At 44.5% G+C, this 25697-nt stretch overlaps 2 protein-coding genes across 32 annotated transcripts in view; both read right to left on the minus strand.

The window, feature by feature from the left end:
• The window catches only part of IGHMBP2 (immunoglobulin mu DNA binding protein 2), a 556281-nt gene that overhangs the window by 307428 nt on the left and 223156 nt on the right, over positions 1-25697 (minus strand). The window lies entirely within an intron of this gene.
• The window catches only part of PPP6R3 (protein phosphatase 6 regulatory subunit 3), a 160169-nt gene continuing 138749 nt past the window's right edge, over positions 4278-25697 (minus strand). For 16 of the 31 annotated variants that reach the window (XM_050758155.1, XM_050758148.1, XM_050758147.1 and 13 more), the window contains 5 exons: positions 23815-23936; positions 19423-19576; positions 17951-18057; positions 16431-16581; positions 10123-10410 (listed from right to left, as the gene is read on the minus strand). In XM_050758155.1, coding sequence (XP_050614112.1) covers positions 10152-10410; positions 16431-16581; positions 17951-18057; positions 19423-19576; positions 23815-23936 — 793 coding nt within the window. In that variant the 3' untranslated portion in view covers positions 10123-10151. The other 15 variants (XM_050758157.1, XM_050758156.1, XM_050758154.1 and 12 more) reach the window with 4 other exon arrangements.

Below are 25697 nucleotides of genomic sequence, written 5' to 3' on the forward strand. Positions count from 1 at the left end.
GATCACAGCTCACTGCTGCCTTGACCTCCCTGGCTCAAGCAATCCTCCCACTTCAGCCTCCCGAGTAGCTGGGACCACAGGCACGCACAACCATGCCTGACTAATTTAAAAAAAATTTTTTTTGTAGAGACAGGGTCTTGCCACATTCCCCAGGATGGTCTCGAACTCCCGGGCTCAAGTACTCTAGTTGTAAAATGTTTAAAGCCAGTTTTTAAAAAGCCCAACTTTTATCATTGTTGGCAGGATGTGCGTTCCGATAAAATTACTCTAATAGCTAGAAACAGAAGACCCTTTCCTTACATTTCTAATTGTTTTGTTCCACTACTGTATTTATAGTTTGATGAAGAGCATCTTACCCCTGCACAGTGCTTTTAAACTCTGCTTTGCCTGATATGAATACTCTTATTTTCTGCTCGTACCCTATTTTTCTATCCACTTATTTTCAGCCTGTCACTTTTATGATTACTACATCAATAGCATATTCCTGGGTTCTAGTTTCAACCCCAGTCTGACCACCTGTCTTCTAAAGAGAAAAAACAGATTTAGTGTAACAACGTATTTCTTGGTTTGTTTAGGAAAGAGGGGGTTTAGGGGAACTTCCTCCTACTCCTGACACCAAAGTTCAGAAACAAGTGAGAATTAGGGCTGGAAAGACAAATGGGGGGAAAAAAAACTTCGTAGTTTGGCTTTTAAATTTGTATTACTTTTTTATAGAGATGAGGTCTCACTGTGTTGCCCAGCTGGTCTCGAACTCCTGGGCTCAAGCAATCCGCCCGTCTTGGCCTCCTAAAGCACTGGGATTACAGGCATGAGCCACCCTGCCCAGCCTAGAAAGCATTTTTGACTGAACCAAAAGTGCAAGTCGCCAAAATCTCTCAGCGATGTCACTAAGCTCCCATGAGAGTGCAAGTGTGGAGAGGCCAAGGGCACTCCTCTAGTGCCAAGATCCCACAGAGAAACATGAGGCCAGGGCACAAGCACCTCCTCCCAACAGGACCCCGTGACTGGGCCTTTGAACCATTAGCCGCAGCCCTGGAGCTGCAGTTAGAGCGTGGCTGTCCCCGAGAAGGGAAGCAGCAGCTGGCGTGGCCTGTTCTCCCATCTTCACACCACTCCCTTCATACAAACCACGGCTTTCCACCTCCTCCTGTGACAAGCGCCTAGCTGGAGTTTTAGTGGAGATAATCGTGCCCCCTTCAGCCTTCCTGAAGTGCCCTCTGGGAAATAAGACACGACGGACAAATGGATTCAACATCCTTTTATTTTTCTTTTTAAAACTAAACGTTGCTTGAGGGGCATGGTTTGGATTAGTTCTCTGACTTCATCCCTGGATTAGAAAAATGTCCCCCTCCCCGGTCGCGGGCAGAGGCCTCCATGAGATGTGTCTAACCCAGGGACGCAGACCTCTCCCTTCAGCGGGACAGAAAGTCTACTGTGTGGAAGAGAACAATCCGGAATGTGTCCTCTCCATGGATGGGCAAATCCAGGCTGGAGCCCAGAGCGTGCCCTGCTCCTCAGTCTCTCCTCGGCGGGGTAGGAAAGGCAGTTCCGGGGCCACAGTGCGTGCCACGGCGGGTGTGTTCTCCCTCACAATGCTATCTATGCTTTACTTTTATTTTCCCTTTTCCATAGGTCTTCTAAAAGATTAAGGGGCAAATCACGTACAATCAAATGCATAGGGCTTAAGCGTAGGTTTCGATGAGTTTGGACACATGTATACACTCACGCAACCACCATCGCCAACAAGCTGCGAAGACTTCCCTCACCCCAGGTGCCCTGTGCTCTCTACAGCCCGTCCTTCCCCCTTCCCTACCAGGCGAACACACTACTCAAATTTCTATCATCAATCAGTTTGGTCAGTTTTAGAGCTTCGTATAGACGCTTACATATCTCACTTCTTTCGCTTAACACATTTTATTCATTTACTTACTTTACTTTTGAGACAGACTCTCACTCTGTCACCCAGGCTGCAGTGCAGTGGCAAGATCTCAGTTCACGGTAACCTCCGCCTCCTGGGTTCAAGCGATTCTTGTGCCTCATCCTCCTGAGTAGCTGGGATTACAGGCATGCACCACCACGCTGGGCTAATTTTTGTTAACATTTTATTAGGGACGGGTTTTCGCCATGTTGGCCAGGTTAGTCTTGAACTCCTGGCCTCAAGTGATCTGCCTGCCTTGACTTCCCAAAGTGCTGGGACTACAGGTGTGAGCCACCATGCCCAGCCTTTAACATGTTTTTGAGATGTATACACATGGCTGCATTCATCACGGTTCACCCCCACTGGTTACTGAGTAGAAGTCCATCGTATGAGTACACCAGAATCTGCTTATCCACCTTCTTGTTAGACATATTATGAATAAAGTGACAGTAAACATCCTTGTACAAATCATCTGTGGACATATATTTGCACTGAGTATCTAGGAGAGTCTGCAGGATTATGTCTAATTTTTTAAAACCCCCAAACCAAAAAAATGAATTTGCCCGCTAGTTTTCTGTATTATTTCAGACAGCAGTAGCTGAGTTCTAGCAGCTGCACCTTCTCATTACTAATTGGTGATGTCTTTTTCATGTGAACACTAATACATGGAAAATGGGACCTTTTTTGTGATTCTAACTTGCCCTCCCTAGGCAACGATGATGTTGAACAACTTTCCATGTTCTTATTGGACACTCATGTATACACAGGTCTCTGACTTAAGATGGTTCGATTTCAGGTTTTTGGACTTTACGATGGTGTGAAAGCATTAAGCACTCAGTAGAAGCCACTTTCTGAATTCCGATCTTTTCCTGGGCTGCTGATTGACGGCACGGTGCCCTCCTGCAGTACTGAGCGGTGGCAGGGAGTGGCAGTCATAGCCAGCTGTGCCATTGCGAGGGAAAGCAGCCGGCATGGATCGTAAGTCAGGGAACATCTGTGCCTTCTTTGTGATTATCTGTGTTCAAGTCTCTTGCTCATTTGTTAAATTGGGCTTTTCATCTTAATTTTGATTTGCCGTTTTCTCCCCTATATAGATCTGAGGTCTGAGTCCTCTGTCAGGACAAGTGTGATTTCTTGCGTGGCATTCCACTGCTTGCTTGTCGATTTTCAAGGGCAGAAAATTTTCATGTTGATGGAAGCCCAATTTCTTTCTTCTATGGTATGTGCTCTGTATCCGAAGCAGCCTTTGCCCATCCTACATTTTAGATAATTTTTTCTTCTAAAAACTTCATTGTCTAAGTGCTCATGTTTGAATCTGTAAATCTATTTTGGATGAATTTTTGTGTATGACGTGCAGTAGGAATAAAGTTTCATTTCTTTCCATACGAATAGCCAGTTTTATTCACAGACACAGGTGGTGGCCAGATTGGCACGTGAGATGCAGCTGACCCTGGAAGCTAAAGGACAACGAAACCCATCTGATTAAGATGCTCAGCTTTTCTGAAGGTAAAGGTTTTAAATAATAGGTGGGATTGAAGTGGGAATTTAGAAAAGCTAGCAGGTGACATTATGGGGTTAAGTGAGTACAAGTTAGCTAACGTTTACTAAACATTTACCGTAAGTAAAAAGCTATTCTAGTCTTTGAACTTGTTCCTACTGTTTCCCCACCTGACAGAAAAAGCTGAGACAAAGACCTGCCTAAAGTTACACCATCATGAGTGGCTGAGTTGGGCTGTGATGAGCCACCCGGCTGGAGAGCTCATGGCCTGGTTACACGATTGCCAGTGAGATGCCTATGGGCTCACGCATGTAGAGGTGTGTGCCCAGACAGCTCAGAGACAGACGCCTGTGGGCCCAGGCATGCAGAGGTGTATACTCAGTGCCGTGTGAGATGCCTGTGGGCCCAGGCACGCAGGAATGAGTGCGTGCCCAGAAAGCAAAAGGCTGTGCAGAGGACCTGCTAGGAGGTAATGGCTAGAGAACATGTTTTTAAGGAAATAGGTGAAGGGAAAATGAAAAATAAGGAGATGTAATAAGCATCACATCTGAAGAATCATTATGGAGCACCTGAGTGTGACTTGGGCTAGAAGCCAAACAACATAGGTGGGGCACGCTGCACATAAAGTTAACCACCTGGAGGTCCAGAAGAACCCTTGGAACCGTCCCAAGACTGAGCACCAGTGTCAGGCACTGCCTATTCTGGGCACCTGGGCTACTGCAGTGGGGAGGATGAGCCCCTGATCCCAGAGGCCACTCTCGCCCAGTGCAGTGCGGTCTTTCTCACACAGGACCTAGTGTAACACGGGACCTAATGGCAGGACACATCAACCCATTAAAAGCCCAAGCAAGGTACAAGAGATTTCTAGAAACAAAGAATCAGGCTTTATTTTTGTTATTTTGAATACAGGTACTGTATTGTAGACATCTGTTAGTCTCATAATTCAGTATGGCCGACACACAGAAATTAAAGTAGAAACAAAATGAGGGCACGCTCGCTCCTGTCCTTGGCTTGGCCCCTCCAACCTCCAAAAGAACTGTCCTCCCCATCATCACATCCTTTCCCTGCCACGAAAGACAAAACAAAATGCTGCCCCAAAGAAAAGTCCCAGGGGCTCCCTCACTAGCAGCCCGTGGGTGAAGCGAGACACTGTTATCTTGGGTGGGATGGAGAAGCCACCTGGTCCATACCACGGAGGCCACGGTGGGATGGAGAAGCCACCTGGTCCATACCACGGAGGCCACGGTGGGATGGAGAAGCCACCTGGTCCATACCACGGAGGCCACAGTGGGATGGAGAAGCCACCAGGTCCATACCACGGAGGCCATATGTGCCACCACTGGAGCCAAACCCTGGCCAGGGCTGGCAAAGCTTGCCACCAGGTGAGACCAGAGCATGTTATCTACCAGCAATTCCCGAAGTCCAATGCCACACAAGCCAGGCAGTCCTGAGGCAAGCAGGAGGAGCCCTGTCCTCTGGCAGTGCCGATTCCAGAGGAGGCCCGAGGACAGTCTCTTCAGAGAGGAGCTCACCCGGGAAAGTGGGTTCCTCAGGAGGCGTGCAAAGGTCAAAGGAGCCACTCTTGCCACCTGTCCCAGGGCTTACTGCTGACTCCACCGTCCTGTGAGTGCTGGAGTCTCTACACCACTTCAAATGAAAAAGGAAATCAGAAATAAGGCATTAGACGTTTGATTCTTTTATTTCCATATGCAATGTAATGTTTAGGCACGCTGCTTGGGATGCTATTTCTAAAAAAATTGTTGGCCATTTTTCAGAATATCCTTTTGGTTTTAAATACTGGTCAGGAAAAACAAATGATGTAAAAATACGTGAATAATTTTCTATTACAGAAATGAAAAACTGATTTGCATCTAAAAGTGCAAGAGGTGAAGTAATTTAACCCTTTCACCAGACGATATGGCAATATACAATATATTGCTTCAGCTGTTTGAGAAGGCTATGATGTATTTTTATATTGACATAGAAAATTATAAATTACATTGAATTAGTATCCATAATCACTATATATATACACAAACCAGTTCTAAAAAAATACACTGGTTTAAATTTATGAGTGAAAACCTCACAAGGTACAGTAAACAATTAGCATGCTTCGGTGCCAGATTTTGATTTCTACTTTTAAAATACTAGCCTGTAAAATGAACGCACTCTAATTCCATTAGCAGCACGAGCATTTTCAACTGACTTGCCTAATAGGATTTAGGTCTGTTAAATATGCAGATTGCTCTGAAATGTTCATTGGTGATGCTTGTTAACAAGGTAAATTTTGGTGAATGGGTTAAAAGGCAGATGAACTACCAAACGAAACAAAAAACAAAAACAAAAGCCAAAAAAAAAAAGAGAAAAAAAAAAAAAAAAAAAAAAACCCCAAACACAAGCCATATACACTCCAAATAGTCTAGTGTTTCACTTGTAGGAATAATCATTTCAAGCAAACAAGACTTGAACAGAACATATGGCTTTACAATAACATCAATTTATCAACTATGATGTAGCAATAAATACTTAATCTCTACCAATAGACTTACATTTTTGATCCATTTTAAACAATACAGAAAACAATTACCAATCGAAAACTGGTTATAAAAAGAACACCAAATATTTCTTATTCAAAATCACTTTTGTAAGTTAGAACAACCAAAATAACACTTAGAGGGCATTTTCATTCTACAACTCCTTGCCAGCCTGGAAGAAAAATGAATTCATAATTTTGTACAAGGTGAAAAATGTATGAAAACCGCCTAATACTTTGGTCACACTAATAATTGTCAAATAGTTATGTTTCAAATACAATAGATCTGTGTATTCACTTTTATAAAACTATTCTTACAGCCATTTTAACTATAGTATTACTACTATTATTACATGGGTGGCAAGATCTTATTTCACAGGCTACCCATTATTTAGAACAATACAATATAAACATACGCAAAAATTCTTGGTATTTGTCAATGTGCAATATTTTTACACTTCTGAATTTCTCTGTACAATGTCTTAGAATCTAGAATATAAAGGTTGCTGGTCCTGATCCCTTGCAGAGTGAGTGCAGCAGTGACAGCTTGGTGGGCTCCAGCTGACCCCTCCAGAGCCCCTGAGTGGTGGCGGTCTGCAGTCCTCAGTCAGCAGCAGCAGACGTCACCCGTCATACGGGGCCATTCACTGAAGTGTCACCCGGTGCGCTTGGCTGGCCAGTCCTAGGGAGCAACAGACAGGCATCAGAGGTACTTGCGGCAGAAACACGAAAACCAAAACCCACTTCGCTGAGCTCCCCAAGGGCAGGGACCGCTTATTTTAATATTGTTTTGAACTCAATAGTTTTTAATAAAATGACATGTAAATGAATGGAGATAAAGCTCTAGAAAAATCTGAGTGGCATCTAAGCTTCATCACCAGGTGAGCAGGCATTTGGCAAGGGCTGCAGCAGAGCAAATGCTCTGGGAAAACCGCCCCACCGCGGCCTTGAGAAGCACAGGGAGAGACTAGGTCAGTGGGGTATAAAGTGTGGCTTCCAGAGCCTTCAGGAGCTATGTGCTCACCCCTCCTTCAAGAACGCTTTTATGTGACCCACACACTGGAATCCACATACTATTTCACTTGGAAACAGGTGAAATAGATTCTGCTACTAGGAAAGGTGGGGGGGAGGGAGGGGGAGAAATGAAAGAAAAGGTTTGCAAATAAAACAAACTACTGGGGAAAAAAAGGTCTCCGCTTGAAGAACATGTTCCCGCAAAGCAAATGTTAGGCTCAAAACTGGGAAGGAGTAAGAGGTGGGACAGTATATAACAAAATGTCCAGGTTTCACCTTCCTGCCAAAATTACAACTTGAATATACAATATATTCTGGAGGGCTTAACCAAAATTGTATCAAGCAGACTTGGGAAAGGGTGCTTAGGGCTGTAACTGGGATGCCCACAAGCACTTTTCCATTACCATTCACAATTTACAGCTAGAATGCTTTCCATGCCTTACACCTGCTGGTTATACAGTGAGCCAAGAAGTCAGCTCTGCACACACAGTCCACTCTGCTCACTTACATCTGATGGTGGCTCCATGTATGAGAGACATAGGAACTGAGACTTCTGGAACCAGACATAGCCGGTATATAACCTGCCTTCACTGAACAAACTGAATGATCTTATAAGTAGATTTTTTAGCCCCTCTCAGTTCTGTTTTCTCCTCTGTAAAAAGGGAAAATAACCCTCTCACAGCCCACAAGGCTTCACTAGTGTACATATGGAATAAGGACATAAATGTGCGCAGCGTGCTTAGCACACCGGAAGCACAAAGAACATGCTTGATAAAACAGTTGTGAAAAGTGAGATCATGTGGCACTGCAGATCTTTCCTAAGTGTGACAGTAAACGGTGCGCCTGCCAATCCAAGGAACTGCAGTGCATTATCTGGCTGGGACGGGAACCACACAGGGAAGACGGGTGAGCTTCTATCTCCCATGTTGTTATACGTCGCTTTAGAACACGTGCAATCTAGGGCGCACTCTAGGTCTGCCCTAATGCCTGCTCCAGTGTCACCTTCTCAGAGATCCTCTCCCCCGCACCCCAGCTCACACGGACCCCTGTCCCTTCTTCGTGGCTTCTTCATGAACGTGCCTCCAGTATGCCCCGAGATTACTGGGTGTCCGTGTGCTGCACTGGCCTAGACCAGTGGCCACCACACACAAATGTGTGTCAGATGGAAGAAGGACAGATGGACAAAGGCATGAACCCGAGTGATGCCCCTCTTCTTCCACTGGCTCACCCCAGCTTTTCCTCCATCCCTTGGCCCTGCAGGTTAGGGCAGGGCTCTTCAGAGCAGGCATTCCCAGCCACAGGAGAGCAAGTGGTTTCCCCTTACGCAAACGATGCTTCTGTGCTCTGGAAAGCCAAGGAAATGACTCCAGAGCTTTGTGCATCCTTATGACAGAAAAACCAAGAATATTCCCCTGAAGCAACTCCCCAAACTGGGACGGACCTGGACGATCTTGCCTCCTAGGCAGCCCTCAATATAAAGGAAATTTATAGGTAGAAATCAGAGCTGACACAATTGATTGGGAATTAGACCTATAAAGGACCATTAGAAAAATACATTGAAAACCCCAAGAAAAAGAGTGACTTGCCCAATCCTTAGAAGCAGAATTGAGGTGACTTCCCAGTGCTAGAGGCCACCCTGCCTCTTCCCCTCAAAGCCTTCGCTAGAGCCAACATGCTCAAACAGTTCTCAATTTGTTTTATATGCAAAAAGATTTTTTTTTTTTTTTTTTTTTTTTTTTTGGAGACGGAGTCTCACTCTGTCCCCCTTGCTGGAGTGCAGTGGCCGGATCTCAGCTCACTGCAAGCTCCGCCTCCCGGGTTCAGGCCATTCTCCTGCCTCAGCCTCCCGAGTAGCTGGGACTACAGGCGCCCGCCACCTCGCCCGGCTAGTTTTTTTGTATTTTTTAGTAGAGACGGGGTTTCACTGTGTTAGCCAGGATGGTCTCGATCTCCTGACCTCGTGATCCACCCGTCTCGGCCTCCCAAAGTGCTGGGATTACAGGCTTGAGCCACCGCGCCCGGCCGCAAAAAGATATTTTTAATCACAAAAACAGATGCTTTATTTTGGCTACGATTTCCACAGGAAGAACACAAACAGTTTACTACACTGTGAATACAGGATTCTGGACCAACAAAGAGTGCTCCCTGCTGGTTCCCACTGGTTATGCTCTCACACAATGCTGGCAAGATTTTGGGGAGGATGGGGTGGGGGTGGGGGGTTAAAACTTCTCTGAAATAGCTTTAAAGGTCACTTTATTCCTTAGGGAAGGAATATACAATCTGAGCTACATGTGCTCACAGAAGTTAATTGTGGGAAGTGCTGAACAAAGCTTCCTGTGGACCAGGGGCGCAGCCTCATCTTTGGGCCATGCTCAGTCTTGCTAAGGGCCTGGCATGGGCTCCAGGCGGCTGAGGCTTAGACTGGCCCATCCCTTCAGACCACTGGCTCAGGCTAAGCAAAGAGTGACTAGAAACAAAACATCACATTCCAAGTGACACAGCTCTGAGAGTGGGCATTTCATACTTAAGATTACAGGGAGTCACTTAAGCACTAAGAATTATTTAGCTACATGTATGAAAGGGCCTCCAGCAAGTTCTCCTTCTGTCACACAGGCAGGACTGTGGGCAAACAGGCACTACGATCTGCTTGTGCCTGGCAGCTGCATGACTTTAGTGGGGCCACTGAGAACTCAAGTCCTGAAGGGGCTCAATGCCACCCTGAGCTCATTACCTCACCAACAAGGGCGAGGAGACCCCTCTGTTCAGACCCACTTCTGAAAGAGCAAATGATGTTAAAGAGTCTCTAAAAACTGGTTTTCAGCTTCTGTGCTAAGGAGAGGAACTGCTGTTTCTAAGTTCTCAGTTCAGTCGGAATCAGCTCAGTAAGGACTGAGAAAACCCTGTCCTGCCAGGTCAGTGGCCGAAGACTTGAGCACAGCTGTAAACCACCCCTCTAGTCCCCTTCCAACTCCCAGGAAGTAACAGGCAAGGTCGGGGCAGGGCCAGGGTGGGTGTGAGGAGGCGGGTGGTTACCTCTGCTCGGGACTACTGCTGGGAGGTCGGGGCGCGGCACACTTTGCCTCTGCAGTCTCGGGGCTCTCCTCCGCGTCTTTACAAGCAGCATCTTGAGAGGTAGACAGTTTCCCTTCCTCACTGCAGTAAAGAGGATGACAGGCACATCAAACACCCTAGGGACCAGCACCTAGGCACCAGAGGATGAGGTCACATGCAGATGGCTCTGGAGTCATGACTGCCACAGAGGCAAAGCGTCCTGGGACCGAGCATGCGCAGGGTGCATGATCACAGGGACCACAGACAGTGACTGGGGAATCACAAAAGGAAAGGGTTGCACACAGGTGGGAACCAAAAGAGGGACAATGTAATGTGGCTGGCGTCTGATAAAGAATGGTCCCATAACACTGTACATACCGATAGGATTTCAACACTCTGAAGCCCAGTGTGCAAAACAGAAAAAGAAATGTACAAGAGTTTCAGAATACTCCTAGAAATGAGGAATTTGGGGGAATAATATGTCCACGACTGCACGTAAGCAAAACTGCAGACTCGGTGAAGGTGTCAAAGAACCTGTTTGAAGGAATGAGTCTTTAGTTAAAGCACTTTGCTTTTGGGGCGAAGCCCACCATTAAAGCAGCAAGACAGACCCCATCAGCTTGCTGGCTGGAAGTCTCAGTCACATGAGGAGGTCACCGTGATGACTGCATCAGATTTCACGGCTCCTCGAGTTGCCCTCGAACAATGTGTAAGAAGCACAAATGCCACGAGGGAGAAGTGGGGGCCAAGAGCTGACCCTAAGGGCACAGAGGATTTGGGGAAAACGAGACCCAGAAGGATTGTTTTCCCCCCTGAGATGGTTCTTGGTGGAGAAAGACACAAGAGACACTTTCCTCAGCTCTGTGGGCCAGAAATTTAGACTCTGCCTATTCAGTCTGTGAGTCTCCTTTTTACATCATTGAAATGGCACTAATAAGAGTGAAAGGTCAGTTAGAGGTTCCTTGTGGAAAGGTCCATCACTCAGAGCTGATTCTGTCCTGGATTTTGCTTATGAAAAACCTCATTAGGATGTTTTCTTGGGTCATTTCCAGATAGTTCCAAGCAATTCATAAGTAGGAAAATGAGTGAAAATCATATGATTCAGTGAACATCTGAATTAGCTGGTCCATTCTTAAGTACTCTTCTTCATCCCCACTCTCCACTCCTTTCCCTTCAAAGCAACTAATGTGTTTCTAATTCTAATTCTTTAAAAAATATATAGTCATAACATATGTGTATTCTGAGTCACTAACTGGGATGGATTCAACCCTACATCTCATCGTATTTACCTCTTAACTCAGCCAGTTGGGGAGACCCACTGTCCCTGCTGACTGTGGCACAGCACCCGTGGCATGCACCTACCACACTGTGTGGCTTCTCCCAACCAAAGCTGCCCTCCACCTCCACACTTCCATGCAGGGTGTTGTGACGACCATCACTGTCCATGGCCCCGGCAGACCTGTCTGGGCATTTCTCAGTACTTGACACCCAGGAGTGGAGAGTTGTAGGCCATTTTTCTACCTACAAAGAACCCCGGGCTACTACCCAGAATGACTGTCCCGGTCTGTATTCCTCACCAGCAGGCCACCAGGGCCCCGCAGGCTGCAGCCCACCGCCACTCAGTATCATCCACCTTTAACTGCTGCTCACGTAAGAAGAGTATCAAGTGCTATATTGTTATTTATAATTCTCTGAGTTTTGAGCAATTTTTTTTTAAGCTTTTAAGGTTTGTCTATAAACTGTTATCTTTTGCCAATTTTCTGATTTGGGTTTTCTTCTTCTTACTAGTTTATAGGAAGTCCTTGAATATTTAATGTCTCTTGTTGATTTAGCTACTACAGATTTTTTTTTTTTTTTAGTTTGCCATCAGCCTCTTAATTTTGTCTGCAGCATTTTATCAGCCAGAAATTCTTAACTTTAATATAATCTAACTAAACTCTTTGCATTATAGTTTCTGTTTTTGAAGGCTTTCTGTTTTTTTAAAGAAGTCCTGCCGAGGAAGGAGGCTCACTTGAAGCCAGGAGTTTGAGACCAGTCTGGGCCACAAAAATAAAAAAGTAAACAAACAAAAAAATTAAGCCAGGAGTGGTGGCACACACCTGTAGTTCCAGCTACTTGGGAGGCTGAGGTGGGAGGACTGCTTGAGCTCAGGAGTTGGAGGTTACAGTGAACTATGATTACACCACTGCATTCCAGCCTGGGCAACAGAGCGAGACCTCGTCTTCAAAAAAAAAAATCTAGATTAGATACAGACTGACAGATGATAGATTAGATAGACAGACAGACAGACAGATAGATGACAGACAGATGAAATAGATAGATACAGAAATCCCTTTCTGCCCACAGATTAAGAAGACATTCTCTATTTCTTTTATTAACCATTATGAGACTCTGGCCTCCGGCCACATCACTTAACTCTAGTGCCTAAGTTTCCTCACCTGGAAAGCAGGGATAATAATCCCAGTACCTATCTTATAGGGTGCCTAAGAATAATCCATGAGTTACCACACATGAAGTGTGTAGAGAGCAGGGCCTGGTGCACAGAAAGCACTGCATATGTTTTTCTTATTGTCTTTTAATCCAGCTGGAGCTGTTTTAGGATGTAGATTAGGGAGGATCTTCCCTGACTTTTCCTTTTGGTGAGCCAGCTCTTCCTCTCTCCTCCCCATTATTAATCCCTCTATTTCATCACACTGACACCTGGACCTGTTTGGACGCTAGTATCAAAACTGTTCCAATCACTGTGACTTTGCAGTGTGACTGAGTACCTGGCAGGGCAAGTCTCTTTTTCAGTCTTCCCTTTTGGTTACCGCTAAGCAATTTGGGAACCTTTATTTTTCCATATAAGTTTTAGAGTATTACGTTCCTTCTAAAAATCCAACTGAAATTTGGATTGAGACTGTGTTAAACACTAACTTCAAGATGGCAAATGTCTTTGCAGCACTAAGCTATGCCATGGTCTCCACTTGTCCAGATTTCTTCAAGTTTTCTCTATAGAGACTTGGGTTAAGATCATTCCTGAATAATTTATATTTTGATGTGTTTTGGAATAATACCTTGCTTTTTATTGTAGGTTCTGGTTGCTTACTATTGATGAAGAAAAAGACTACTAATTTTTAAAACTGATTCCTTACTCAATAGCTTTACTGAATTCTTATTAGTTACAAGTTTGCTACTGACTTGGTTGTAGGTAATCATTACCACCTGCAAAGAACAACAGTTTTATCACTTCCTCCTGATCTTTACCTATAACTCTATTTCCTTTTCCTTCCAGGACTGCCTAACACTGGCAGTGAAAATGGACATCCTTATTTGGTCTTTGTCTTAAAGTGAATGCATCTAAAATTTCCTCATTAGGGATAAGTTTTGCTGTAGCACTTTGATATTGGTATTTAACTTATACCAAGTTAATGAAATTCATGGCTGGGTGCGGTGGCTCACGTCTATAATCCCAGCACTTTGGGAGGTGGAGGCAGGTGGATTGCTTGAGCTCAGGAGTTTGAGACCAGCCTGGGCAACATGGTGAAACCCCGTCACTACAAAAAAAACCTACAAAAATTTGCTGGGCATGGTGGCGTGTGCCTGTAGTCCTAGTCCTAGCTACTTGGGAGGCTGAGGTGGGAGGATGGCTTGAGACCAAGAGGCAGAGAATAAATTCACTTCTGTTACTGGTTTTCTCAGAGTTTTAATCATATATAGCTATGGAACCTTATAAAAAAAAATCAAATGACTTTGTTTAATACCATATATGGAGATTAAACTGACAGATTTCTCTGACTTTGAGCCATCCTTGCCTTCCAGGATAAAACCCTAACTAATCATTATAAATTATTTTTAATACACTGTTGGATCCAGTCAGCAAATACCTTACACGGGATTTTTGCATTCAGTAGCCCGTAAGTGGCATGAACTGATCATTTTCTGTAATTATCTTCATCTGGTTTTGGAATTCAGATTTCACTGCCCTCATAAAATGAGCCAGGCAGGTTTTGTACTTTTTCTATTTTCTCTAACAACTTAAGACAGGAATTAGCAGACTGGTGAGCATGAAACAGCATCCACTTACTACTGTAACTGACAGGTCCCATTTACTCCGGATTTGGTTTGCTCCTTGTTTTCCTCCACAGACAGCTGCTTGTTTGAATCCTTTGTTCATTTAAAAAAATTAGACTATCTCTTATTGATACTATGTTCTTTCTCATATCCTGGCTACTGGTTCTTTACTGGTTGTGGCTTGTCTTTTCATTTTATGTCTTCTGGGTTTTTAGAAATTAAAGTCAAACTTACCAATATTTTCCTTTATAGTTTGGCTTTTTATGGTTAAAAAATGCCTTACACCCAAACTGTAAAGATATTCTGTTTTGTTGTCTTCTAAAAGCTGTACAGTTCATGCTTTTCATATTTATGTTGAGACAAAACATCTAATTTTATTTTTCTACTTTGTGGATAATCACTATTTACTAGTCCACTCTTTCCTCACTGAATTATAATGGCATTCTAACATGTAACAAGCTCATGTAGTGGAGGGGGTCTCTTTGTAGAATTCTTTGCCAAAGCCACACCATCTCAGTAGCTTTACCAAGTTTTGTTTTTGTTTTTGTGTGAGACAGGGTCTCACTTTGTCTCCCAGGCTGGAGTGCAGTGTGGGACACGACTCACTGCAGCCTCGACCTCAGCAGCCCCAAGTAGCTGGGACCACAGGCACATACCACCACACTCAGCTAATTTTTGTATTTTTTGTAGAGTCAGGGTTTTGCCATGTTGCCTAGGCTGGTCTCGAATTCCTGGGCTCAAGCAATCTGCCTGCCTAATCCTCCTAAAGTGCTGGGATTACAGGTGCAAGCCACCACACTCAGCCAGCTTTACTAAGTCTTGATATCTAATATGGTGAAGCCCCTCACTTTTTTTCTTTAAAATGTTTTTGGCTATTCGTGGCTCTCTTTGGTCTTCTTTATGACTATTACAATCAGTTTCTCAATTTCCATGAAAATCTCTATTGGGATTTTGATGGCAATTTCATTAATTGCACAGACTAACTTGTTCAGAAATTCTAAAGATATCCTCACATTGATAAACATGGTAAATCTTGATATTTATATTCAGGTCTTCAATATATTCAATGAGGTTTTAAACTGTTTTCCCATAAAGGTCATATTCCTAGTTATAGATAAGGTTTTACATTTTTATTAAAAACAAACAGGCACATATGGAATATCTTGTAGTGATTTGTAGGATGCAAGTGATTTTTGTAGATCTCCAGTAAACTTGCTAAACTTTTCTATTAATCTTTTTCTACAGATTCAATTGGAATTTTTATGTATAAATCATAGTCTATAAACAATGACATTTATCTATTTATTTGGTATGCTGCATTTGCTAAGGCCGCCAGCACAGTGCTGAAGACAAATAGCAACTGTAGGTCCCACCTTCTGGTTCTTGTCTTTAAAGGGAATACTTCTAATGCCTCACTGTGAAGAATCAAGTCTACTCTAGATTTTCTAGAGATACTTATCAGTTTCACCTGCTTGCTTTCTAGTCCTAGGCTGCAAAGAAAATCATGAACAGCTTTAATTTGTAATCAAATGCTTTTCTCATTCTGTCTGTGAATCACTCTGAATAATTTTTACCATGTACACATTGGTGTTTACATTGTCACACTGGAGCACATATCCTTGGTCATGACTTTAAAATACATTGCTATATATGGTTTGCAAGCTTTTAACTTAGAAGTTTAGAGAATCCACACTCATGTATGAAATCAGTCTCTACAATCAGTTTTCTTCTTTCGCTCCTTGTTGTGTAGTGACTTCGTAAAAAGCTGGGAGGCGTTTCTTCTTGTAATGACTGGAAGGGTCTCTGAGATGAGGACGAAAGCTCTAAGCGCAGGCTTAGCTGCGGTCCTGAAGTTCTGACAGACATTTTCCCCATTCTTCTCTCAGTTTTAGGTTTTTAATTTCCACTACAATTCCTTTTTTTGAGTTTAGAAGGGAGGCTAATTTCTAAGTGTCACTTTTTTTTTAAAGCTATCATTTTGCTACTGAATTTTCATGACTACATTATGTCCAGAGATAATCATCTGTATGTTACTGAAACCAGTTTTCATGGGCCATGCTCTGTAGTTGCTACACAACCCGATTTCTACTGTGATTAAAGATTTATCAATTCTCATAGTTCTATCAAACTGCTAGATGTAAAATACAGTCTTCTGAACACATTTATGGGGGAAAAGACACTTGGGGCCTAAACTCGCCATCTTTTCATTAAGATTTATTGTGTTTAATGGAGACAGTAGAAAGACATCAAGCTAGTATCTGAACATTCATTTGAATCAAATTAAAAATTGTAATGTTTGAGGTTTCTGCCCCACCATCCTCCCAGTAACCTGAAGCTGCCAGCAGGATCTCACCCCTGGTTACCTTTTGAAGACCGCAGTCTCTGTCTTGGCATCTACAGTGAGGCTGAGTGTTTCCTTCATGCCGCCATTCATCACTGTCTCAGTTACCTTGTCTGTACTTTCTGCATCCTCCTCTCCGTCAGAGCTGGCTTCCATGGCCACACTGCCTGGCACTGAAAAGAACACAGCTGATGGTCACACACAGTAAGTCCGAAAAGGAACTGGCACCCCACCACTGTACAAACCCATCTACCCAACGTGACATCTACTGCTCAAAGAAAACAAGAGGGGATGGCTTCTGCCTGCTGTGCCTGGGCCATTCTTGATGGGCATGGACTTCTTAAAGGTGCCCACTAAAGAGGGGTTTCATGGGTTTTCTTTACTAGAGACTAGCAAGTCCCCTACATCCCTCCCAGCTCAGCGTCCACCTCCATACACAGCTTCTCCCAGCAGACACTTGTGCCCCTAACTGTTCCAGTCTGGGGCACAGCAGGCAGTTACACATTCTACCCTCTACTCGCTTGTTCTCCTCAGTTGGGCTCTATTTGCTTTTCTTTGTTTTAAAAATTACTTTCTTGTGGTGTTGCTGGTGGCTCATTTCCTTGTTCTCTGATAGGAAGCCACATAGGTGATAAGCCTGGCCGAGGTGAGGCTTCCTGGATTCAAACATCAACATCACCACTTCCTAGCTGTAGACTACTTGGACGAGGAACCTCGTCTATAACCTGAGTTTCCTTATCCAGAAAAGGGGGATCAGTGCACCCACTTACAGAACCACTGAGGAATAAAATGTGGGAATCTGTATCAAATGTCCAGGAGAATGACGAAACCGGCATTAGTTAATAGTTTTATTCCTTTCCCTGGCCCCAGGGAAGGAGGGTTCTCACACCCTCTACCTGCACCTCATTTCTTTTTCTAAGAACTCACTCCTTGCGCCCACCTCAAGATTCGTGCCCTCCACATCCTTTCAGTTCCCATCACACTCCCTTTGCTAGCATCCCCCTCCTCCCAAAGCCCTGTCCATCAAGGTGAAAACAGTTCAGAGCCAGTGCAAGGAACACATGTGACTAGGTAGAGTAACAGGAAAACCCACTGGAACTTTAGAGATTCCCAGGACTATTCAATCTGCTTACAGTGGTGAAGTGAAAATAAACAGTCCCATAGCTCTAAACAAACCCAGATACACCCACGTGTTCGAGCAAAGCAAACTCCAAGGAACAACTACACACAGGCTTGGCTGCACACGTCTAATTCCAGTTTTATTCACCCTGGGTACTATGGGCTCAGGCCTTCTTCCCTCTAGACCCCAGTTTCCTAATCTGCATGCTGCATGCCTGGTAACTTAGAGCCCTTACTCTTTCCAGAGTCAGCATGCTGTGCGTCTAGAAGGGCAGGCACAATTTCTTTCATCAGCTGCCCTGTGGACATCAGACCTACCATCTCACTTCCTTGGCTCCACTGGCCCCTGAGCCTGAGAGTCAGGTCTGGTTTGGCAAAGCAGCCATGTGACCCTGCCGTGTGCCCAGGCCTCTCTGCACGCACCTTCTGGCTGCGCTGCCAGAGCAGCCACACTGGGAGTCAGAGGGTCCATAGGTTCAGTGCTGGTTTCCATTTCCACTGGAGAATTACTCCTTAAAGAATCTTTTGTGCTTTCAAAAAAGAGAGACAATTCAGGTATTAGCAGCAGGGAGTGATCCTCAGTTACACCATGATTCACAATAAGCCTTTACAAATAAGTTTCTGTTAGGAGACATTAGCATCTGTGTGAGAGTCACTGGGTTACCAACTCCAACGACACATGGATCTAAGTGTCAGTAGCTGTTTGAAAGAGCAGATGAGTATGGGCAGGGAAATGTTCTGTTAAGCCAGCAGGGCAGTAAGACACGGACTTTGTAGAGCATTCTAGACAGGCTCATCGTGTCCCAACCTCTCATCCCACCATAATCACTAGGAGTCTCCCAGAGCTTGAACAGCAAAGACATACATCGTACAATGGCAACTGTATTTATTGCGTTGACTGGTTTTACAAAAACCTTTACTTATTTTGAGCCACACTGCCTGGGAGAGACTGGCCCTCTTAATGATATTTGTTGTTGGAATTGTGGAAACATAGTAAAAAACATCAAACGCCTGAGCAGTAAGGGGTGGGGGCAAGGGAGATCATTACACTTCCTCTTTTATCCTCACTCCCACAAACTCAGAGAGGTGCACACAGAGGGTAAAGAGAAGCAAGCTGCTTCAATCACACCCTCAAGTAACCAAAGGCTCTTATCCTCGGGTTATAAACAGACCAAAAAAAGGAGGAGGTGAAATGTATGTCCTGTACTGAAAAGCAGGGTAGATGAAATAACTCATTATTTTGGAGACATTTTTCACAAATCTCACTTGTACCTCTGAGCAGTAACTTAATGCTATTACTACGGTTACTACAAAGCAACATGGGTTTCAGCCTATTTTTTGGTTTGTCTAAGACAGTAACTGTCAGCCCAAAACAGTTTTTCTTCCTATCTTCTGAGTTACCAACGATTGGGAGCCCTTAATTTACAGCGCTGGACTAGCTGCAAGTGAACTATAAGTTCATATTATCTACTGAATTCAAGATCCACTTTGCATTTTCTTGCCACACCCCACACAGAAGTGCTGTGCCTGTCAGGATTTCTTGGCTTCACCTCATTCCTGTTCTCAATTCTGCCCTGACAGCTCTGTGAAGCCAGAAAAGCCCATGGAGATGCATCTTCTGCTGTATCCTGCTAATTTCCTGGGACTGCATCCTCCCAAGCTACTTTGTTCAAGAACTACTCCCATTTCCAATTAATCAGGAGGAAAGGAAAGAAAGATGGTGATTGTGTTTCTTACAACACAGAGCTGTGTCAGTATGCTGATGTTTAATCTTTTTGAGGACAGTATATTCAACCTGGAAGTCAGTCAAGGTGAAGAACACACATTAATAGCAAACACCTGACCATTCCCAGGTCGCCCGTGGAAGGGTGTAGAGACAGCACATGTTCACTCACCTCAGGGAAGACGTGAACTCTGAAAAAGAAGCCCAGCCTGTCTCTTTCGTTGGCATTGGCTCCTCTGTGCTCCAGACGTCAGATCCCACAGAGTCCAGTGGAGCACCGTGGGTAGTTTCCATTGGGACATCAAAATTAGCTGACCAGTTGGGTGCTAAAAAGAGGGGAGAAATTTTATTTGGAAAACGCTTTAGTTGTTTCATGTCCCACAAGGTATTTATCAAAAACACATTAGCAAAAGAGACTGGAGCTGTGGGAGAAAGACACTCTCACCAATGAGGGCAGGGGTGGGCAGGGCACAGCCACCTGGAGGGCACTCTAACAATGCCCCCACATTCTCAAACCTCCCATTTCTTTCTTTTTTTTTTTTAGACCAAGTCTCTTTCTATCGCCCAGGCTAGAGTGCAGTGGCGCAATCTCTGCTCAGCGCAAGCTCCACCTCCCAGGTTCACACCATTCTCCTGCCTCAGCCTCCTGAGTAGCTGGGACTATAGGTGCCTGCTACCACGTCCGGCTAATTTTTTTGTATTTTTAGTAGAGACAGGGTTTCACTGTGTGAGCCGGGATGGTCTTGATCTCCTGACCTCGTGATCCGCCCACCTTGGCCTCCCAAAGTGCTGGGATTATAGGCGTGAGCCACCACGCCCGGCCTCAAACCTCCCATTTCTAACTGTTCCAAAAGAAATACTACACAGAGATTCAAAGCTACGTACACAAAGAGGGATTAACGTTAATTTCTTAGTTTTGACAAATGTACCACGGCTATATTCAAACTGGGGGAAGCTAAGTGAAGGATATATGGGGACTTACTATCTTGGCAATGTTTCTATAAATCTAAATTATTCAAAAGTAAAAAGGTTATTTTTCTAAAAAAAAGAACATGTTGGTTATTCAACTCCAATAAGCTAGAAACAACCTTACTGCTTCCCAGTCCAGGTCTGGCCGCCCTTGGCGCACTCTGCGGGCTCACTGCAGTGCGTTGCAGTTAGGCTTCCTAAGTCCTACAGAACCAGGTCTGGCCTCACGCTGAAGCGGCAGGACTTGCTTGGGCACACTTGCAGTCTGTGGGGCTCTTCGTGTTATGCTGCCTGCTGGACAAGTTTGGGTCTAATCTGCAGGTCTCTCTTTAAATGTCACCTCCTCAGACATGTGTCTCTTCTGATGAAGTCAGGTCTCTGTGGATCTGCTCTAACTGCACACCATGCTTTTCCTTCAGAGTGCTGAATCCTCAATTCCTTGCTGGGAACAAGCCGGATATGGGAACCACTGCATTCCATCAGGGATATTATCATAATTAGGAATCTCCAGGTTGCAAGAAGGAATGCTAGGGAACCTGGTATAAGTTATGTAAGGGCTTATCCCAGACACAACTGACTAAGAAGTACCTGTGTAGAATAGAAATGTTCTGATTTTAAAGACAGGCTCGACTGTGACTTTGAGCAAGGTATTTGACTTCATCTGTTTGATTTCATAATGACTATTCACTTAGCAAAAATCAAAGGAAGGCCTGTAGAGAGTAGGTATTTAATTAGGGTGCACTCCATGCTTCTTGCCCACTTACCTGTATGAGTGTCGTAGGGCTCCACTGACACTAAGAAGGAATAAATGCTTGAACGTTTGAACTCACCTGAAACCTCCGAAAAGTCAACTTGACAGATATTTGTGCCTGCCCACCGTGTGCAAAGCTCTGGAACCATTCCACCTGAGTTCCACTCTACAACTAAATTATATTACGTACAAATGACTTTTCTGTTGTTATCTCTTTGATAATCTCTTTGAGGAGATTAGCTCCTCAGAGTCCATGTTAACATTTTAAACCATTCTGAACATCCACAAAACCTCCAAAAGAAGCCACAGAGACTGGTGAAATGACAGAGGCTCTCTGGGGCAGCCCTGTAGCCCTGAAGCCCTAAGAGAGAATCTTCCCCAACCCTACCCACTTGTGCCTCCAGAGATCTGAAGATGCAAAAGCCGTCTTTCCCAAGGAGCAGAGAAGCAGGAGGCCTGGTTCCCGGCCAATTTAACCCCAGGAGGTAGGCAAACTCGAACCTCATCCAGGGTGCTCACTTCCTCCCTCCTTATTCCTACACCCAGGCCCACAAGCACAGCAGCAGCGGCACACAATCCAGCCACGTGTTTGTTTACCTCCCTGTCACTTAACCATACCCAGCCTGCTAAAAGAACCAAATATTCCAGAACGTCATTCAGCCTTCAAACAGAAGGAAATCCTGTATACACCACAGCAGGGATGAACTCTGAAGACATTATGCAAAATAAAACAAACCAGTCACAAAGACAAATACTGTATGATTCCATTTATATGAGAGCCCTAGACTAGACAACCCCAGAGAAACAGAAAGTAGAATGGAGGCTGCTAGGGACTGGGGAAGTAGAAATGAGGAATTGTTTAATGGGTACAGAGTTTTAGTTCAAGACGAAAAAGTTTTAAAGATCTGTTACACAACAGTGTGACTATACTACTGAACTGTACTTTTTTTTTTTTTTTTCCCCAGACGGTGTCTTGCTGTCGCCCAGGCTGGAGTGCACAGCACGATCTTGGCTCACTGCAACCTCCACCTCCTGAGTTCAAGCGATTCTCCTGCTTCAGCCTCCCGAGTAGCTGGGACTATGGGTGTTTGCCACCATGTCCAACTTTTTTTTAATTTAATTTTTATTTTTAGTAGAGACAGGGTTTCACCCTGTTGGTCAGGGTGGTCTCAAATTCCTGGCCTTAAGTGATCCGCCGAACTTGGCCTCCAGAAAGCGCTGGGATTACAGGCCTGAGCCACTGCACCCAGCCTTGAACTGTACATTAAACAACAACAACAAAACACCCTACAGATGCCAGAGCCAACAGATCAGGGCATCTACCCTGTCTCCTCCTCACACCTCCCTGCTGCCTGGAGCCCATCTCGCAGTTCTCGTTATTTCTCATGTGTAACAACAATCCAATGTCTTCATGGTTCTCCTGTCTCTACTATGCGCTTTCTTGTCCATTTTTTTACTGTTGCCGTGAGTGTCTTGAAACAGATCCAATAATGATCTTCTTAGTCAAATCCTCAGGGGCTCCCTACAACCTTCAGAATACAACTCTTGATCTGGCCTCTGGCCTTAGCTCCTGCCACCTCATCCCCGAGCCATGTGAAACAGCACGTTCTGGACATTCCGATTAGTTGTTTTCTCTCTCGCAAGGACAAATCCCTACGAATCCTTCGGCCTCACACCCACCTGCCTCTACGAAGATGCCTAATGGAAGGCTCCCCTCTTCTAGCACCCTGTCCCCATTCCCCTGCGCTGCCCATCTGCTTCCCCAGCCGACCCTAAGCCCCTGGAGGCAGAGTCTGTGGCCCATTCGCAGTTACAGGCCTAGCACCTGGCATACAGTAGGAACTTGACAAAGGCATGTTGACTGAAATTGAATTTTATCCCTCACTCCCACAAACTCAGAGACGTGCACACAGAGGGTAAAGAGAAGCAAGCTGCTTCAATCACACCCTCAAGTAACCAAAGGCTTTTATCTTCGGGTTATAAACAGACCAAAAAAAGGAGAAAAGTCCACTTCCTCCTCCTGAGGGTGGGCTGGAAAAGGGGCAGCAGAAAGCAGCTCTCTCTTCTCCCATCCCCAGTTTCCTTATCTGCAATATGTGGCAGTTTGCTGGATGACTGATATGGTCCCATCTAGCTCTGAAGTCACCACAAGGTCCACCCTAGCTGGGCCTCAGCCTCTCGGACTGAACACAAAAAAGGCCTTGCGGGGCAATCAGAGACTGCCCAGGCTTGGGGCAAGCCTCGCTATCGGCCCATAAGGCTCCTTCATGTGAACGTTTGTTTCCCAAACCTTTAGAAGTTTTTAAAGTATTTTTAAAAGGCCAGCTAACTCAAGTCTTCCTAGCAAGGAGCAGGGCATAAGCAAGCACTCAGCTGGACAAGTTTCAAGGCTGTGAGCTTCTGAAATCAACTACGAAGAATGCACTGAAATGCTGGTTAAGCTAAGGCTGCGTCCCCTGGCTGATTCCACTCACGAACCCACACAACACAACCACGTCCTCCTCTTCCCACCAACGCAGGGTCTTTTCCTTCTGCAAGAGCACACGGACAACACAGCCAGGAGGCTGACCTAGCAGCGGGCTCTGTCCTCCAGCCAGACCCACACAGCTGACGTTCACTGCCTACCAGGAAGAGGAGGTACCTTAGCCACAAATGCATGCTGTGCTCCTTCCCTGAAGCTGTCTCTGAAACTTAAAACCTCCAAGAGGAATTCACTTGACAACACGCTTCAACCCAACCACTCCTTCAGAAATCATCTCAGATGCTATGAACTGCTCCTTTGCCAATGTTCACAGTACCTAATTCCAAGACAGGGCAGCTGATGTGAAGAATGAAACCACTTACGTTCACTCAGATCCACCTCCATTTTATCCTCCATGTTAGCACTGCTGGATTCAAACAAGTCTTGCTTTGCTCCATCTTCTTCTTCAGAGTCTGTACTTTCCTCACTGTCTGTACTCCCTGAGCTAAGAAAAAAAAAAAGACCAAAGTATTTAACGTTGCTTATCAGCCACCAGCTAAATCCAGAAAATTCTAAGTCACCTAGCAACAAAAGATCCTGTGGTGCTTCAGCAGGATCACATCTGCCTGAGCACCACGTGGTCAGGATGCCCGGGAAGACTCAGCTTTGTGTACGTGCTGCCCAACCTCACACCAAGCCTCCACCGCAGGAGCACGTGGGCTCTGCTTAAAGTGGAGGCCACAATCTAAGAACCACCTTCTCGCAGGGGTGGAGATGTCCATTTCACTGTGGTGTTCATTTGTACTTTCCTAATGACCAAGGAGGTTGAGCATCTTTTTAAATGCTTATTTGCCATCCTATATCTTCTTGTCTTTTCACACTTTTGTGCTTTTTAAAAACTGGATTGTCTTTTTCTTGAGTAAAGAGATTTCTTAACTCTACACACAAGTCTTTTACCTAACGTGTCATTTGCAAATGTTTTCTCCCAGTGTGTGGTTTATCGTTTCATTCTATTATAAGTGTCATTTGAAGAGTGAAAATGTTAAATTTTGATGACGTTCAGCTTACTAAAATTATTCTTTTATGGATGGGCGTGGTGGCTCAGGCCTGTAATCTCAGCACTTTGGGAAGCTGAGGCGGGCAGACCACCTGAGGTCAGGAGTTCGAGATTAGCCTGGCCAACATGGCGAAACCCCATCTCTACTAAAAATACAAAAATTAGCCGGGTGTGGTGGCGGGTACCTGTAATCCCAGCTACTCCAGAGGCTGAGGCAAGAGAATCACTTGAACCCGGGAGGCAGAGGTTGCAGTAAGCTGAGATTATGCCACTGCACTCCAGCCTAGACAATAAGAGCAAAACTCCGTCTCAAAAAAAAAAAAAAAAAAAAAATTTTTTATGTATTGTGCTTTTGGTGATACATCTAAGAAATCTTTGCCTAACTCAGGGTCACAATGATTTTCTAAGTTTTCTTGTAGAAGTTTTATAGTTTAATGTTTCACATTTGGGTCTAAGATCCATTCTGAGTTAATGTATTATAGTAAGAGGTATGGATCAGTTCACTTTTTTTAATATGGATGCCTGATTGTTCCACACCATTTGTTGAAAAGACTATCCTTTCTCCACTGAATCGCCTTTCGCCTCTATCAAGAGTCAGTTGTCCACATATGTATAAGCCTGTATTTATGGGCTCTCTATTCTGTTCCACTGATCTATGCCCTACCTTCTTGCCCATACCATACTGTTTTAACTATTGAATTTTAAAATAAGGTAGTGTTTCTCCTCCAATTTTGCTGTTCTCTATAAGAGTCGTTTTGGCTATTCTAGATCCTTTTCATTTCCATATGAATTTAAGCAGCAGCTTGTTAATAGCTACAAAAAAGGCTGGAAGGATTTTGTTTGTGTTGAATCTATAGATTCAACCTGGGGAGAGCTGGCAGCTTAGTATTACAATATTGTGTCTTCCTACTTATAAACATTTACCAAGTTGTCTTTATCTCAGAGCTATGCTTTAGGCTTTTCAGCATACAAGTCTTGGACATCCTTTGTCAGATCTGTCCCTACATATTTAAATTTTTTCCCTTTTTAAAAAAATAGAGATAGGGTCTCCCTATGTTCCTTGAGCTGGTCTCGAACTCCTGGGCTCAAGAGATCCTCCTGCCTTGGCCTCCAAAAGTGCTGGGATTGTAGGCAGGAGCCACCTGCCCAGTAATGTTTAATACAGTTAATAGTGTTGGTGCTACTATGAATAGTATTATTTAGTAGTTT

This window comes from Macaca thibetana, chromosome 14, assembly GCF_024542745.1.
Source record: "Macaca thibetana thibetana isolate TM-01 chromosome 14, ASM2454274v1, whole genome shotgun sequence".
In the NCBI taxonomy this organism is placed as follows: domain Eukaryota; kingdom Metazoa; phylum Chordata; class Mammalia; order Primates; family Cercopithecidae; genus Macaca; species Macaca thibetana.